The sequence below is a fragment of the Pleurodeles waltl genome, chromosome 2_1, assembly GCF_031143425.1.
Source record: "Pleurodeles waltl isolate 20211129_DDA chromosome 2_1, aPleWal1.hap1.20221129, whole genome shotgun sequence".
NCBI classification, from domain to species: domain Eukaryota; kingdom Metazoa; phylum Chordata; class Amphibia; order Caudata; family Salamandridae; genus Pleurodeles; species Pleurodeles waltl.
Genome location: NC_090438.1, coordinates 321,259,130 through 321,274,946, shown reverse-complemented (window position 1 = coordinate 321,274,946; position 15,817 = coordinate 321,259,130). Strand labels below are relative to the sequence as shown.

At 42.9% G+C, this 15,817-nt stretch overlaps 1 protein-coding gene across 3 annotated transcripts in view; it reads right to left on the bottom strand.

The window, feature by feature from the left end:
• Nucleotides 1–15,817, bottom strand: part of LRCH2 (leucine rich repeats and calponin homology domain containing 2) — a 743,639-nt gene that overhangs the window by 452,446 nt on the left and 275,376 nt on the right. For all 3 annotated transcript variants that reach the window (XM_069212552.1, XM_069212555.1, XM_069212554.1), the window contains exon 6: nucleotides 13,651–13,784. In XM_069212552.1, the coding sequence (XP_069068653.1) occupies nucleotides 13,651–13,784 (134 nt within the window). The remainder of the gene's footprint in view (nucleotides 1–13,650; nucleotides 13,785–15,817) is intronic.

The following is a 15,817-nucleotide window of genomic DNA, read 5'->3' as shown; positions in this document are numbered from 1 at the left end:
CTGTCTTAAAGGCTCCTCTTGGCCATATTCTGATCATGTCTGTCATCTTCAGGGTGATGATCCTCTGGTAAACATACAGAAAAAGAGGTCATAGAGGTCTGACTGGGCTTTTTTTCTGCCACAGCCAGGACACGTCACAAAACGTGAAAGCATTCTGACTAGGAAAATAAATACGTCAAGTCAGGAAACAGATGAAAAGCCTCCCTAGTCTTAAAGGACGTCAAATGAAGTAGATCATTTTTCGTTAAACTGATTCACTCCCGAATGGGTTATCTAGGCACAAACAGTACATAAAAGAAATAGGCACAGAGAAAGATTTTCTAAAAAATAGTTGCAGGACTACAAACAGCCATTTATTAAATAACTTCTCAAACATCGAAAAATTTGAAGTCCAGCAAAGAGCGCCCCTGTTCTGGCCTAATATATATGATGGTGTTACACCTGACATCTTTGGTGTCGTTCCCTCCTAACTTTTTGCGATCAGGTCTCCAGTTTTTGTTGACTTTGTTTTTGCTGGTCTTACAATTCTGCACACTTTATCACTGGAAATTACTGCTAAGCAGCTTGTGCTCCTGCCCTAAAACATGGTAACATTGGCATAATCCCAACTGGCATCTTTAATTTACTTATAAGTCCCAACTAAAGTGTGCTACATGTGCCTAGGGCCTGTAAATCAAATGCTACTAGCAGGTCTGTAGCACTAATTGTGTCACCCTTTACACATTTCAGGCCTGCCACTACAGAGCCTGTGTGTGCAGCCTTAAACTGCCATTTCGACCTGTCAGAACAAACCTTTTCCCAGCTCCAGACCTTCCTTTTTAATACATAAAAGTCACCTCTAGGGAGACCTTAGACGGTCCGAGGCAGGGTGTAATGTATTTAAAAGGTAGGACATGCACTTTTTAGTTTTACATGTCCTGGTGTTGAAAAGCTCTTAAATATCAAATTTGTTTTACTCGACTGTAGGACCTATCTCTCCCATAAGTTAACATTGGAATTGCCTTATCACAGTTTATAAGCCTAGTTTCCAAATGAGAAGAGATAACCCCTTCAAGTTTGGTGTCTCTGGAACCACAATTTAAACTCCTAAATTGTGGGGAGGTTTAGTTTTAAATTGCAATCCTGAAAATGCCACTTTTAGATAGTTGGCGATTTCTTGGTTTAGCCATTTGGTGCCTGCAGCCTCTCTCTGGTCGTATGACTAGGTGTTGTTGGCAGTTGGGCTTTGTGCATTCTCCCTAGACAGTCACACACAGTGGGAGCTTAGGTGTAACATGATGGGCCATCTGTGACTTGATGGGGGATCCCAGGCAGGATGGAAGTGAGGAGCGGGACACAGCCTCACTTACACCTGAATAGGCTGCGTCCTGTCCCCACACAAAGTGCTGCATATACACTGCAGTTAGTCTGGATCCATAACATGCTGCTGAGGGACTGCCACTCTACTGGATTGCGCTCTGCTGGACTCCTGCTTTGTTGACCCGTTGCCTGCTGCACTCCTGTCTGGGAGTGAGAACGACTGGATCTGCATCTCTCCAACCCAGAACCCAAAATGACTCCAAAGACTAGTTAGCTGGCCTCCTGGTCTGAAGTCTAAGGGACATAAAAGACTTCCAGCTGCTATGGTTCTGCACCTGGACTCTGGCATCTGTGAACCTACCAGGCAAAGTGGTGCCACCCCACTCCTGGACCCTTTGAAGTGGGCTTAAGGTGCTTACCAGAGGAACCGATGCATCCTCTCTTTTGAGCCACGCATCCCTGAGCAGAACTGAAGCATCAATCCTGCAGTGTGGATTTGGACCTCACGCAAAAGAATTGCATCACTGCCACATCCAGCATCTTGCGTTTGACACGTCACCTTCAGAACCAGCGCTATTCTATGCTTCCCCAAGGCTGGTGCTCGCATCCCTCGTCGACGATAGCCTCAATGACAGTGCCAAAGCTCTGCATCGCAGCTTCACTGCTCATTGGAACTGACTCATCGCCTTGGCCTTTGCATCGCAAGGACCGTCAACAGGATCCTAGACATCGATGCAACAGGACCTCACACCGTAGCCTTGCCAAATCTCAGAAAAGACACATCACCATAGCTGCTCAAAGCATCCACTTAACACTCCACAATCAGGATTTAAGGTACTTTCTTCAGCGGGCCTAACTAGGTCCCTGTAGATGGGCCGCGCTCCATCTCGGTCATCCTGAACTTTTGACTTTGACCCGGTCCAGGGTGACCAGGTATCCCTGGTTGGCGCTTTTTGCTTTTAGACACCATTGTACAGTTTCGTCTTTAAAAATTCATAACTCAAATTCTACTTAGTGTTGTTTTGGTCCTTTTTTATTTATTACATTAAGTTCTATTTTTCTAACCTTGTGTGAGACCCTTTTTGTGTGGCGTTTTCACTGTCTTACTGTTTGAAGCGTTGCACAAATACTTTACACATTGCCTTCAAGGTAAGCCTGACTGCTCTGTACTAAGCTACCAGAGGGTGAGCACACATTCATTTGGAGTTTGCTTGTGCCTTACCCACACAAGAATTGTGGTTGCTGCTTAACTAGGCCTCACACCCCAGTTGACCAACAACCCAATTCTTCACAACGGATTTGTACAAGAGCAAGATTTCAGATCTTAAAGCTCAAGTAGATCTGTAGAAAAACATTCTGCTGCAGAGGTAGATAGGATCTACAGAGTAAACAGCTCTATGAGCACGCAATAAGAGTTTAAATATGACCCAAACAGGAGGCCAACAAAGGGCTTTCAAAGAAGGAATAGAAGTAGATATGGAAGGAAGTCTGCACACCAGCCGGGCGGCAGTATTCTGGATGGTTTGAAAATGACCAGGTTTCAAAAGACTTTTGAAACGCAAGAGCCAAAAGTGTCAGAGCTCCGTGAATCATAATCCTGTTGCCAGAAGCTGTAAAATAGAACTGACATAACTTACCTCTGGTGCATGCTGGGACACAGAAAAAAGGTTAAGGCCCTTAAAGGCACGGTTCTAGTTTTCAGACTTTTGCTTGAGCAGCCTGCCTGTTAGCATTGCCCTACATTCCCTTTATTTTTCCTGTCTGAAAACAGGGTTGCGAGTGAGAGTTCCTAGTCACTTAAATGTAGTAATAATTTGCCCATAATTGGTGATACCTTTAAAGAAGAACACAAAATAATATCCAAACACATACACATTTACAAAGTGCTCCAGGATCCCGCACAAAGCCTGTACAATTTAGAACTTATGACTATTAATGAGGATCCCCTAGAAGAGAAGTGTAGTTGTTCAAGCGTACCATTAGGATACAATGAGTACAAATTGTTGCTCAAATATACACTGTGCTGTCATTTGTCGATTCTGATGTGACAATATTTTTTGCCCGGGTACATGCTCGTGGCTACATCATGACAGCCAACAAAAAAAGCAAAAACTCCTGCTGAGTGAAAGTAGTGCAAAAATTAAAACCACAATACAATTGCAGTCGTTTTAAGCACTGTAAGATGATAAAAGTTGTGATTCTTAAGATGTTTGGGGTTTCTGGTAGGGAGTTCATTCAAATATGACAAAGGAAATGTTACTTATAATACTGGTTCTGCATCTTAGGAATCGTCACTTAAGTCATAGACGTAGAATATTCCCAACTATGTGCAGGGGCCGAGAAACACATTTAATGTATTACAGTGTTTTTAAAGTCACTTTCTTTGGAGGTAGACACCTCATAGTTGAATATTCGGGCGGTGTCTCCTTTAATATGAGAACTGTACATATTTTCTAGCTTTTCTGAGAGGGGGGAAGCAAACCCCTTTTAAAATGATTTAATACCACAATGCAGCACCTAACTGAAGGTCTGTGTAATAATATCATAAATAACACTTCACTTCCTTTTCTACTAGGGTAAAATGCATGGAAAAGGTGCCAGATAGGTCATGGAGTTAGACATCATTAGCTTGTGCTATTCTTTTAACCCCTTTCATGCGGAGGAAGGCTTGGAGCTGTCCTCTGCCACAGTGTGTGTGTGCTGAATACGTCTCCAGCTGTCCTCACACCCACCCATGTTGGGAGCACTGGCACCTCAACTGCATTCCCCCGCAACATTGCTCTACTGGGCATAACAGTAGAAGTGCTCCGCTGCCACTCCCCAACCCTCCCTCAGCGACCTGATGACGTCCGCGCACTGAGGTCATCAAATACTGTGGAAGATGCTCTAGAAGTCATTTGTTTCCAGCACATCGGGAAAAATGAGCACTGTTGGAAGGTTAACAGGAAGGTTCTTGGCTTTTAAAGATAACATGCATTGTGAAGAATGTCTGAAACATACTGAACCTCCTCAACCTCCTCAAGCGAAATTGCTATACCTGCAATTCTGAAATGGTGATATGGCATTTTGGCAGTAAATTATTTGCACAGCAAATGGAATGGTTGTAATATTCTCCCAAATTGTCCATCTTCTTCAGCCAGTCCTGAAACAGAAGAACATTTCTTTTTCTTCTGCCCCACATATACTAATATCAGGAAAACATGGCTAATTCTAATTTGTTGTATCCTATGTATAAGTCATCTAAGGGCTACAATCAGGATGCTTAGAAGTGACACCACAAAAAGGCTCATCTTTGCCCCATCAAAATACTTGCTACATGCATGGTGGCTAAGGTGCAATAATTTATAACTTTCGGCTAGAGAATGTACGTGATATTTACTGACATTTGTTCTCTATTTAATTTTTAAGTCGTAACTTATGGGGTGTAAGTAGCAGTGTTAAAGGATATATTCAGCACTATAAATCATAATTTATTAGACATTTAGCTTGTTGCTCCCCCTTTGAGACCGGTTGTTATACCAAGAAATCCAATGCACAGTAAGCAAGTTAGTGTGATTTATGATGTATTTTATTTTGATATATTTTAATGAATTTTATGCACTGTCCTTTTGAATATCTTTGTGAGTGAGAAGTTAATTATACGCGAGTCTCCAGATTATTTATCTGACTCCGAAAAGGCAAAGAAATTGGGGTAAATGAGTATAAAGCTTTCAATTGATATGTTTTTAAGGATTCTATGTATGCACCTGGTTGTACTGAAATGATTTTACAGTGCATTTATATATGTTTGTGCTTTAATGGTTTTTGTTTTTAAAACCAAATAAAGAATACACTACTACTCCTACTAGCTTGGAAAGGTGAGCCCTTCTCCTGGGGTGGGGGATTAGGGGGGGGGATTCATTAGGAAAATCAACATGGGGGAAAGGAAAGCGTTTTTCCTTTCTACTGTGTATGATTTTAGTGTATTACTGCTCAGCGATAGCGGGTGGGGTCAGGAAGCCCACTAGACAGCAGGGAATAATGTTTTGAAGTGGAGCGACCCATTAGGCAAGGGTCGCTTCCCCCTTGGGGAGCAATATTTTCATTATTATGCCTGTCCCCGAGTGCAGATCGGCCATTTTTAGGCCGATCTGCCCCATATGGGGGGAAGGGGGGGTGGGGGGGGTGGAGGGAGGTTAGGCAAGGGTCACTCTCCTTGGGGGCTATATTTTTGCATTCCGCCTCGAGGGCGGATTATTTTGGTTTTTGGTCTTTTCTGAGTAGCTTGGGCCTCAGGGTGGATGGTAACACTTAAGTCAACTGGGAATAAGGTCAGGTATGTGGTGAGGGATCTGCTTCTGGGGTAAGATTTGCTTTGATCTGGTAGTGTCTTTTTTGCCTTTGTCACACCTCCTTTCAAGGGAATATCAGTGTATTTTGATTCATATTTTATCATTCGTATTTGTGTTTTATTTACTTTTTATTGCAGAGCCAAATGTTTCTTTTGTGTTAGTAGATTCCCGTTTGTGGGTGCACTTTAGCAGATCTGTAGTTTGTGGAGTTATGGTTGAAAAAAACTAACTTTGTAACCTTTTCATCTAATATGTATCTTTGGCCTCTTTGTATACTTGTTTTGACTGCTATACTAATGTTTTAATCTTTAACTTGTTGTGTGATTTCTTTTTAATACTGTGTTAGTTTCTGTTGACTTATTTGTTCCGTGACTTATTAGCAAAGATTTTAGATAAACGTAGGATTACCACTCAGCAGATTGTTGATTCTGAGACAGACGCTGCATCCGAGGCAGAGGAGGAAGTCCAAGATTCTGGCACTGAATATTCTGTCTGAAAGCAACCATCTGATGAAGAAGCCATTCAGTGCAGGTTAAGTGCCTCTGTTAGAGGAGAACATCAGTCTGTCAATAGCGCAGCAAGGGAAATCTGGATTGTAGCCTGGAGCTGAAAGGCTTCTCATTGGAAGTGCTGAACTCTGGATTGTCCCAAACGTGGTGCAGCCTGTGCTGTCTGCTTTTAATGGAGTAGAGTAAAATACTGGACATTTTTTGCCTACAAATTTCTTTCAGTTGCTTATGGACAATGTTTTTCTGGATGAGACTGCTGACCAGACTAGTTTGCATGCTAAACAGTATTTGTGGGATAAAAGATCAAGACTTCAGACCCCATCTAGAGCTAACTAAATCTGAATGAGTTGAAGAAGTTCTTAGGTTTAACTTTTTTGATGGGCTTGATAAGGAAGCCGCAGCGGTCTCCATATTATTATACTAGTACCTTGATGGCAACTGCTATATTTCCTGCAACAATGAGTCATGATTGGTATTTGCTCCTGTTTCAGATGCTACATTTTGTTGCTAATGGTTCAATATTGCCACAGGATCACCCTGACTGTGACAATCTCTTCAAGATTCTGCCTGTCCTTGATCATTTTACAGATCGCTTTTCAGAGATCTATGTTCCAGGGAAAGAAATAGCTGTGGACGAGTCTTTGGTCCAGTTCAAGGGTCGTTTGGGTTTTATGCAGTACATTCCTAGCAAGAGGGCACATTATGGAATTAAGATGTATATGCTGTCAGAGTAGCACTGGATGTGTCTATAATTTCAGGGTGTACACTGGTAGGGATTGTTTTATTGATCCCCGGTTCACTTTTGGAGTCAGTGGGAAAATTGTGTGGGATCACGGTAGAGGGCTTTTTAACAAAGGTCATGATTTATACATAGATAACTTCTACACTGGTGTGCAATTGTGCAAGGAATTGTTCAAAGTGAACGCTGCTGCATGTGCCACAATCCTCCCAAAACATAAAGGTTAACCTAAAAAGCTTGTATGCAAAAACCTTGAGAAGGGACATTGCAGTGCCTTGCATGATGATGAACTTCTAGCTGTGAAATTTCCGGCAGGAGAGATGTCTACATGCTGACAACCATTTGTGGTAAAAGTATTTCACCTGTGAATATTTTGGGGTCAGGTTCCTGAAGTGTGGAAACCTGTATGCATTTAAGACTACAATAAGCACATGAGTGGTGTAGACCGAGTAGATCAGAGCCTGGGGCCTTACACTGTTGTTCGTAAGTCATACAATTGGTATAAGAAGGTGACTGGCCATTTGTTTCATTTAACAACCTTCAATGCTTTTGCTGTATTCAAAGATTGTTCTCCAGATTCAAAGATGCATTTTGTTCAGTTTCAGCAGTCTGGGCTAGGCCTTGATGTAGTGCAGCAGGCAAGTGTTCCTGGAGTGGTAGAGGACGTGGCTAGATTGAAAGATCGGCACTTTTCTTTATTACATTCCTCACTCGCCCAAAAAACAAAAAAACTTTCCCTGTAGGAGATGTAGAGTCTGTGTCCAAAGAGGCATGAGGAAGGTAAGTCATTTGCGCTGCCCTGACTGTCCTATTCCTGGGCTAGGCGTGCCCACATGTTTTAAATTGTACCACACTCAACTGAAGTATTGGGAGCAACCGTGTGCATAAAAATGAACTAACTGGCCTGTATCATTTTTATATTTTTTGCTCAGTTTCACAGTTGGCAGGAGTTTGATGTATTCAGTTATACCTGTTGTGTTTGTAGTCATAGCACGTTTTTCATCTCCTTCAAATTGGTTTGTTTTTCCTTTTTTAGAAAAAAGTTATTGGTGGTGATAACTGGCAGTGTGTATGAGCTTGTATTTGGCTGATAGTGTGCGTGTAGTGGGATGTTGCTAGTCACTGCACACACATTGCCAGCCAAACTTCAGTCCACAAACTCTGTCAGTTGCCAGGCGGTGTGATTGCTGCGTCAGTCCTCTGGGCATATGAAAGTAATGGGCCCTTGAATGGCGCTGTTTGTTGATGTGAGTGTTGTAATGTGCTGCACCCCCGGTTAGCAGTGTGAATGGTTTTGTGTGTGTCATGCATGAAAGGTGTGTGAATGGCCTGTAAACCGATTAGTGCCTTGTCATGGCTCTACAGCTCATGAGCTATGAGTCATTGGTTCAGTTTTTGTAAACTTTCAATTATTAACTGTGTATTTGACCTTTGTGAAATCTTTTGTTGATTAAATTTAAATTTTGAACCTCAGCCACCCTTGTGCTAAATCCAACCAGTATGTGTGTGTACTTTAAGAACAGATAGTTGTGCAGTAATATTTGTATTGTCTGTCTTTCTCTGTAAGGGTGTACACTAGCTCTAAGGAAAATCTACCAACTCTAGATATTAGTGTAAAGTAGACTCCAAGGGGACTCCAGTGGCTTGCGTTGATCCCTCAAAGTACTGGATTCTGCTGGGAGCCTCAAGCTTCCTGCCACCCAGAGTGCCCACATATCTCCTGATAAACAGGTTACCTCACCTGTGTGTGCGGGCCTTGAGCCCAAATGCAGGCTCCAAGAAGCAATGTGGCAACATCAATAAAAGGGGTAACTGCAGTTTTTGGACCTGGGGTCTGCGTCCACTGAGGAAAAACTACCAAACCTGGGAATTTTTGGAAACTAGACACCTAGGGTAGTAGAGGGTGGTGTGCCTCTCGTGGATCCCATAACATTTTCTTACCCACAGTGCCCTGCAAACCTCAAATTTGACTAAAATCACACATTTTCCTTATATTTCTGTGCCATATTCTTCCAGAATCGGAAGGAATCCACAAAATTCCTACCACTCAGTATTTCCCCCATGTTCCCAGTAAAAATGCTGCCCCACTTGTGTGGCTGAGCCTAGTGCCCATGACAGGAACGGATCAAACTAACGACATTGGGAGTCCTCACAAAGGGACCCTCATTGACCTTGGTTTAATCTGTTCAGTCACAGGCACAAGGACCAGCCACACAAGTGAGATACCATTTTGATCACAAGACTTAGGGGAATGCTAGGTGGAAGTACGTTTGTGGCTCCCCACAGATTCCATAACTTTCAAGCACAGAAATGTGAGTAAAATATGTTTTAGTCAACGTTTGAGGTTTGCAAGGGATTCTGGGTAACAAAACCTGGTGGGAGCCACGCAAGTCACCTCATCCTGGATTCCCCTAGGTGTCTAGTTTTACAAAATGTTCAGTTTGCTTGGTTTCCCAAGGTGCCAGCTGAGGTAGGGCCCAAAATCCACAGCTAGGCACATTACGGAGAAAAAAAAAGGTCAATTTCCAGTGGAAAAAACAGATGTGTCCATATTGTAATTTGGATCATTTCCTGTCACGGGCACTAGGCCTACCCACACAAGTGAGGTACCATTTTTATCAGAAGACTTAGCGATATGCAGAAGTTCAGGGCTCCTCGCAGATTCCAGAACTTTCCATCAAAGAAATGTGAGGAAAGAATGTTTTTCATTCACATTTACTTCCGATTTGAAGTTCTCTCTTTTTCATGCTACATCACCAATGTCTAGCTATGTTTTTCTCCACTTTTTATCGTCTGTAAACGGAATGTTTCACAGAAAATACCATTGCAACCCCGAAGACCTCACAAACTACCGTCCTATTTCTCTAATCCTCTTCCTCGCGAAGGTCATAGAGAAGATAGTCAACAACCAACTTTCCTGTTTCCTAGAGGACAACAACATACGCTATGCCTCCCAGTCTGGATTCCGCAAAAACCACAGCACCAAGACTGCCCTCATCGCCTGCACTGACGTCGAGCCTGGTCCTGATGTCAAGGGTGAAACTGTTGCCCTCATCCTTATAGACCTCTCCGCAGCCTTCGACACTGTGTGCCACCAAACCCTTCCCACACGCCTCTTACACGCCGGAATTCACCATAAAGCCTTGGACTGGCTCACCTCCTTCCTCTCCAAAAGAACCCAAAATGTTTGTCTCCCCCCTTTCCGGTCTAAAGCCACCAAGACCGTATGTGGAGTCCCCCAGGGATCCTCACTCAGCCCCACCCTCTTCAATATCTACATGGCTCAGCTCGCCAGCATCGTCTGATCCCACGGCCTCACCATTATTTCCTACGACACCAAGCTCATCCTCTTCCTAACGAGGAACCCCTCAACCGCCAAGAACAACCTCCACACCGGACTCTTCGCTATCACTAATTGGATGACAGCTAGCCACTTCAAGTTGAACTCAGGAAAAACCGAGATCATCATCTTCGGACCCAACAAGTCTGCATGGAATGACTCTTGGTGGCCGGCCACCCTGGGACCACCCACGCACACAACCTCTGCTTCATACTAGACTCTTCTCTCTCCATGACCCAGCAAGTCAACGCCATATCGTCGTCCTGCTTCAACACCCTCCATATGCTCTGCGAGACCTTCAGGTGGATACCCGTAGAAACCAGAAGAACGGTTACTCACGCCCTTGTCAGCAGCAGACTGGACTACGGCAACGCCCTATAAGCTGGAACTACAACCAAACTCCAGAGGAAACTCCAGCACATCCAGAACGCCTCAGCACGTCTCAACCTCCCTCGCCACGAACACATCTCCGCCCACCTCAGAACCCTACACTGGCTACTCATCAACAAAAGGGTCGTCTTCAAAATCCTAATCCATGCTCACAAAGCCCTCCACGACACCGGACCGGCCTACCTCAACGACTGACTCAACTTCCACATCCCGACACGCCAATTCCGCTCCACCAACCTCGCAACACTCCCTCGCATCCATCGCACCACGTCCGGTGGCAGATTCTTCTCCCACCTCGCCGCCAAGACCTGGAACTCCCTCCCCACCAACCTACGCAAGACCCAGGACCTCCTGTCCTTCAGAAAGCGCCTCAAGACATGGCTCTTCGAGCAGTAGCACCCCCCCAGCCCCCTTCCTCCGCCTTGAGACCCTACCGGGTGAGTAGCTTGCTCAACAAATGTATTGATTGATTGATTGATTGATCCTTTAGGCAAAATACTGCTTCGGACCCTCATGCACTCTGGGTGCGTTTTCCTTCCACAAATTCAGCTAAAGACTGCTTATTTCGTCCAAAAATGACATTAAGAGCACTCGAGGACTGTAACGGAAATCCACCTCAGAAGAAAACTAAAATATCTCATAGCCTAAAATATCTCAGAGTGCTGTTACAAAGGAAGGAGCCGCAATGCCGAAATAAAAAACAGATGTGGTCCCCAAAGGACGCATATGCCAGCTATCAGCAGGGAGGCTCATCCGATTATTAGAAAGACTTCGCTTGTAAACAATTTAGATAAAAGTGTGCCATGGCCACACTTGCTTTGAGATTCAAAACAATCCAATTATGCACATTTGCACGTGCGATTCCTGCTACTCGGGCATGCAGAGTATAGTTTACTCACATTCGCTCTGGGCAGTTTCCATTAGTTTGTACATAACTTGACCTTCTTTATTCGACACACAATTCCCTCACCCAGATATATGAAGCCTCTCGTTCATTCTAATTGGGATGTATAACAGCTTCCAGTGTTAGATATGTGATTTTATTAAAGATATCTAACTGCAAAGGTACGTTCTAAAGTACTTGCAGGTGAATAAATTGAAAGTGGGCACGTCGAAGGAATGAAGCAACGGAGAGGATGGCATACAGCTATGGAAGGTTCAGTGCAGCAACTCAATAAAAAAAAACTGGGACGAGAGACTATGCTCTGTAAAATGCCAGTTCGAGTACTTAACCTAATAATGGATGTTGCTGGAGGAATAATGCAGTGAATAATAGAGTTCCTTTCTGGTAACATTTTCATATGGTTAATGATGCATCTTGGGTCATAGCCGATTTAAGTGAGAAGTATATTTTTCATGCCAAATAACTTACCCAGTCCAATTCGCCCTCCAAACAAGCAACCACACCTAACACTACAAAGCTGTTGGACAGGGCACGTTGATTAGAATTTTTGAGCACCACATAGGTTTTAATGGTGCTGTCCTGAGCTGATTCAAACATGGGCCATGGCAGGTTGATTCCAACTCTTGAGCACTAGACAGGTTTTAGTCGTCGTATCCCAAGCCGGTTTTTCTATTCCCTCAAAAACATACACTAAACAGAGAGTATAAGAAACAATGTCCCAGCAACAACCACAGGGCTTGATCTTATTGCTGGCTCTGTTCAACCTACGTTTGGTTGCGTCGCTTTCAACCAAGAAGCTAACGATACAAACATAAATCAAAACTTCCAAGACATCGCCACCCGTCGCAACTGCCAAAAAAGATTTAAAAGTGCCATCTGCTCAAACAACAAAACCAGAATTCCTTCTCTTTACATGTTCCCACAAATGTAAACTTAGTCAATACTGGGCTCACGATAATTTGACCACTTTACTCCATCCCTCTCCCGACAGTGTAATCTGTTGTCTTCACCACAGGTACCCCCAAAGTTCCCATCAACAAGGTGCCACATTTCTACATGCTGTCAAAAAAAAGTCAAACACCTAACATCTTCTTAATACCTGAACATAGCAGCCCATGCTCTCACAGTTTCCAGACTACACCTTGTGTTCCCCTGCTAGTATTGCATTCCCAATCACCTCTCTGACTACTCTAAACAATGTTCCACTCAACAGCCAGATTGTTCATAATGTGAAACAAATTGATCACATCACTCCCATACCCTGAGAGGTTTAATGGCTACAAATCAATGCAAATCTCAAATTCAAACTGTGATGCCTTGCACACAACATAACTCACCACAACAATCCTATTTATCTGCACTGCTAATGATATCTAGCAGATTTAGAGGCCTCAGCATTCAGAAAGCTGTTGGACTCAAGGCCACTTCACGTGGAACATCACCCGCCGAGAGACTACTACTGGTAGAAACTCCTTACCTCAGCATCAGAACGGAGAGCACAATCCTTGCTTTTTAAGAATCACTTAATAACAATTATCTCTTCCGCTTTTTCCTGAATTAATGCGCTCCCTTTCAGAAACCACAAACGTGTTTCTTCCTCTGAATAGAAAGTGTACTCTCAGTGCTACTACTTTTTAATTGTGTAACTCATGAATTTCATGCTAAGCATAAAAATACACGTTGGTGCAGGAGTGCAATGAAACAAAAAAACAAATAGATAAATAAACAAATAATGTTGCTGTGAAACACTACTGCAAAATGCTCTTGGGGATTTTTTTTTTAAATCGACGTGGACAGCAGGTGGGGTATACAATTGGTTTGACACCATGAAGAGAGATGTATTTTGTCAAAAAACAATATTTTTTGTTAAAAAAGAAAAAGCACATTGTTTGGTGATATAGGTAAAAATGAACTTCTGTAAGTAGAAGGATGTACTAGTTCATTTTTGGCTAGTTTCACTGACCATTTTTCAACAGTTTATGAGTGGATTTCTGACAGAATTAACAAGAAATAGGGACGCCATACAATGCTCTAAAAAAAAACAACAACATATTGTTATGACAGATCCAATTATTAATCGCTTTTAACTATGTTTCAAACTAGCATACACGCGCAATGTGCAGCAATGCATGTTTTACCTGTCAGTCAGAGGCTGGGAGGTTATTTTTTTGTTTAAAGATGGTAAATCAAGTGAATCGGGTTTCTTATCTGCTCTGCAGCATGCTTGAATGTTGAGGAACTTAAATATATGCACTTTACCCTTTAGGCATATCTGTTGGGAAAAAGAATGATCTCAGTATTTCCTGTTCACAAGAAAGATTATCATACAGTATGTGGTTGTTTTACAACATAAATTGGCAGACGTCTGCATTTCAGCTCAATCATTAGAGGGGCTTGAGAAGAAGTTATTAATGTATATGAAGCTCTACAGGTTGTCTAACAGTTTCCATTACAGAGTGACATAGTAACTAAACAGATAATTTATCTTCAATTAAATCATTTTGCTAGTCAACTAAATATAATACGTTTAGTCTTGGTATATTTCAGTGTAATACTCAACACATTTCTTACCCAATATGTTTGTCAGAATTAATAAATCGGTTTATTCTGTATAACATACATGTACTATGTTTATTCTCATCCGGAGTCATCCCTTAAGATTACGAATTTAAGGCACCACATCAGTCTGCAGGGCGTCAACCATTTGGATTAAATACTCTTTCTTGAACAATATTATTTTTACCAGAAGATTCCATTTAATAGCGAGCTCAATAATTAATGTGTTGGTTCTTAAGATAAATCGTAATCATGTGGGCACAGAAATGCTATTAAACAAATATGGTATGGAAATACTGATAATAGTGAATATATATACATTAAGGGTATGGCCATACTATTTGATAGTAGTGATAGGGACTTCACATGCCAGTTAAACATTACTAGTTATACTACTGTAAGAAGAACCAAGGAAGGTAATAAAGGCAACTATCTCTATTTAACAGTATGCAGTAAATGTTGGGAGAGGAATGCCCGTTGCATGGTGTACTGCCAAGTTACCGTGCCCTAAGTGCCTGACTGCATGCATCTGATATCCCAGTTTTTTACTTTGGCCCTGGCCTCATATTATGCTAGTGTGTGCGAAAAGGCCTAGGGCTATCTCTTCACATTAGTGAATTCCTGATAATGTCCTGTGACTTAAGGGTGCACCAACCGTGACCCCAATGTGCAGACGTAGGACCACTGTTCCTGTCATGGGCTTAGCACAGAGAGCCTGGGTCCACCCTACCTTTCTCTGTGAATCCACAGTTGTGACCTGGATTTCTTCTTTCACTGAAGTGGAGGCCTACAGGCCCACTTGTGTAAAGTTCTGTTTCTGTGCGCTTACTCAGGTCCTAGTGTATCCCACATGTATAGGTGCATGTTTGTGTGTGCAGACTACATGGTCCATACACAGTGTGTGAGTGAACCTGAGTCATGGAGTCTTGTGGGGTCATGGGAGTGTCCATGACAAGCCTTTTGCTCAAGATGGTGGAGATGCTGTTTTCCCATTCAGTGGAAGTGCATAGCTAACATTAATGAAGATGGAGGTAGGAGGTCTACACACTGAAGAGAGGGGCAAGAAAACAATCCTTCTTTAGAAATTCTATTTGCCTTTTGCTGAGCAAGGAGCTGCTGATTTTCGTTCTGAATTCCTGCTATGTTGTAGATTGTGAGGGTGAAGGCTGGGACTTCAGACTTTTGTGCAAAATAAAGAGGATGCCTTCAGCGAGGGCCACCTATTTGACTTTCCCTGTATATTCATTCAATTTGGCTGATGACAGCCAGGTACAAAAAACTCACACCTCTTGTTGTCTCTGTTGTGGGCACTCTAGGAGAGAAACTACCCTACTGTGAGAAGCCTCATTCTACACAAAGGCTGTTTCTGGGGGGCAGCCTGGAAAGGACACCTTAAAGGAGAACCTCCTCAAATCAGTTCTGAAAGAGAAGACACATCTCCTGTTAGCTTTGACAGTATAAAAGTGGAACGCACCTCCCCATGTGTTTATGACCAATGAAGTGAATGCTCTGCAGATTACTCATAGGAATGCTGTTCAACTAGAGCTGGTGTCTACCTGACAACCGGCTTCCCAGAGGTGAAGGGATATCAACTAAATCTACCCATTGCGGAATAATTGCTGTGGTCCATCTAAAGATAGCCTGGTTGCTGAGAGAAAGGAGTCTGCCAATCCTACAGGATGACTATCTGCCCACTAGTGAGATAAGTGTGCCCACTGTGTAATGGGTCTGTAGAAGAGGAGGATGGCG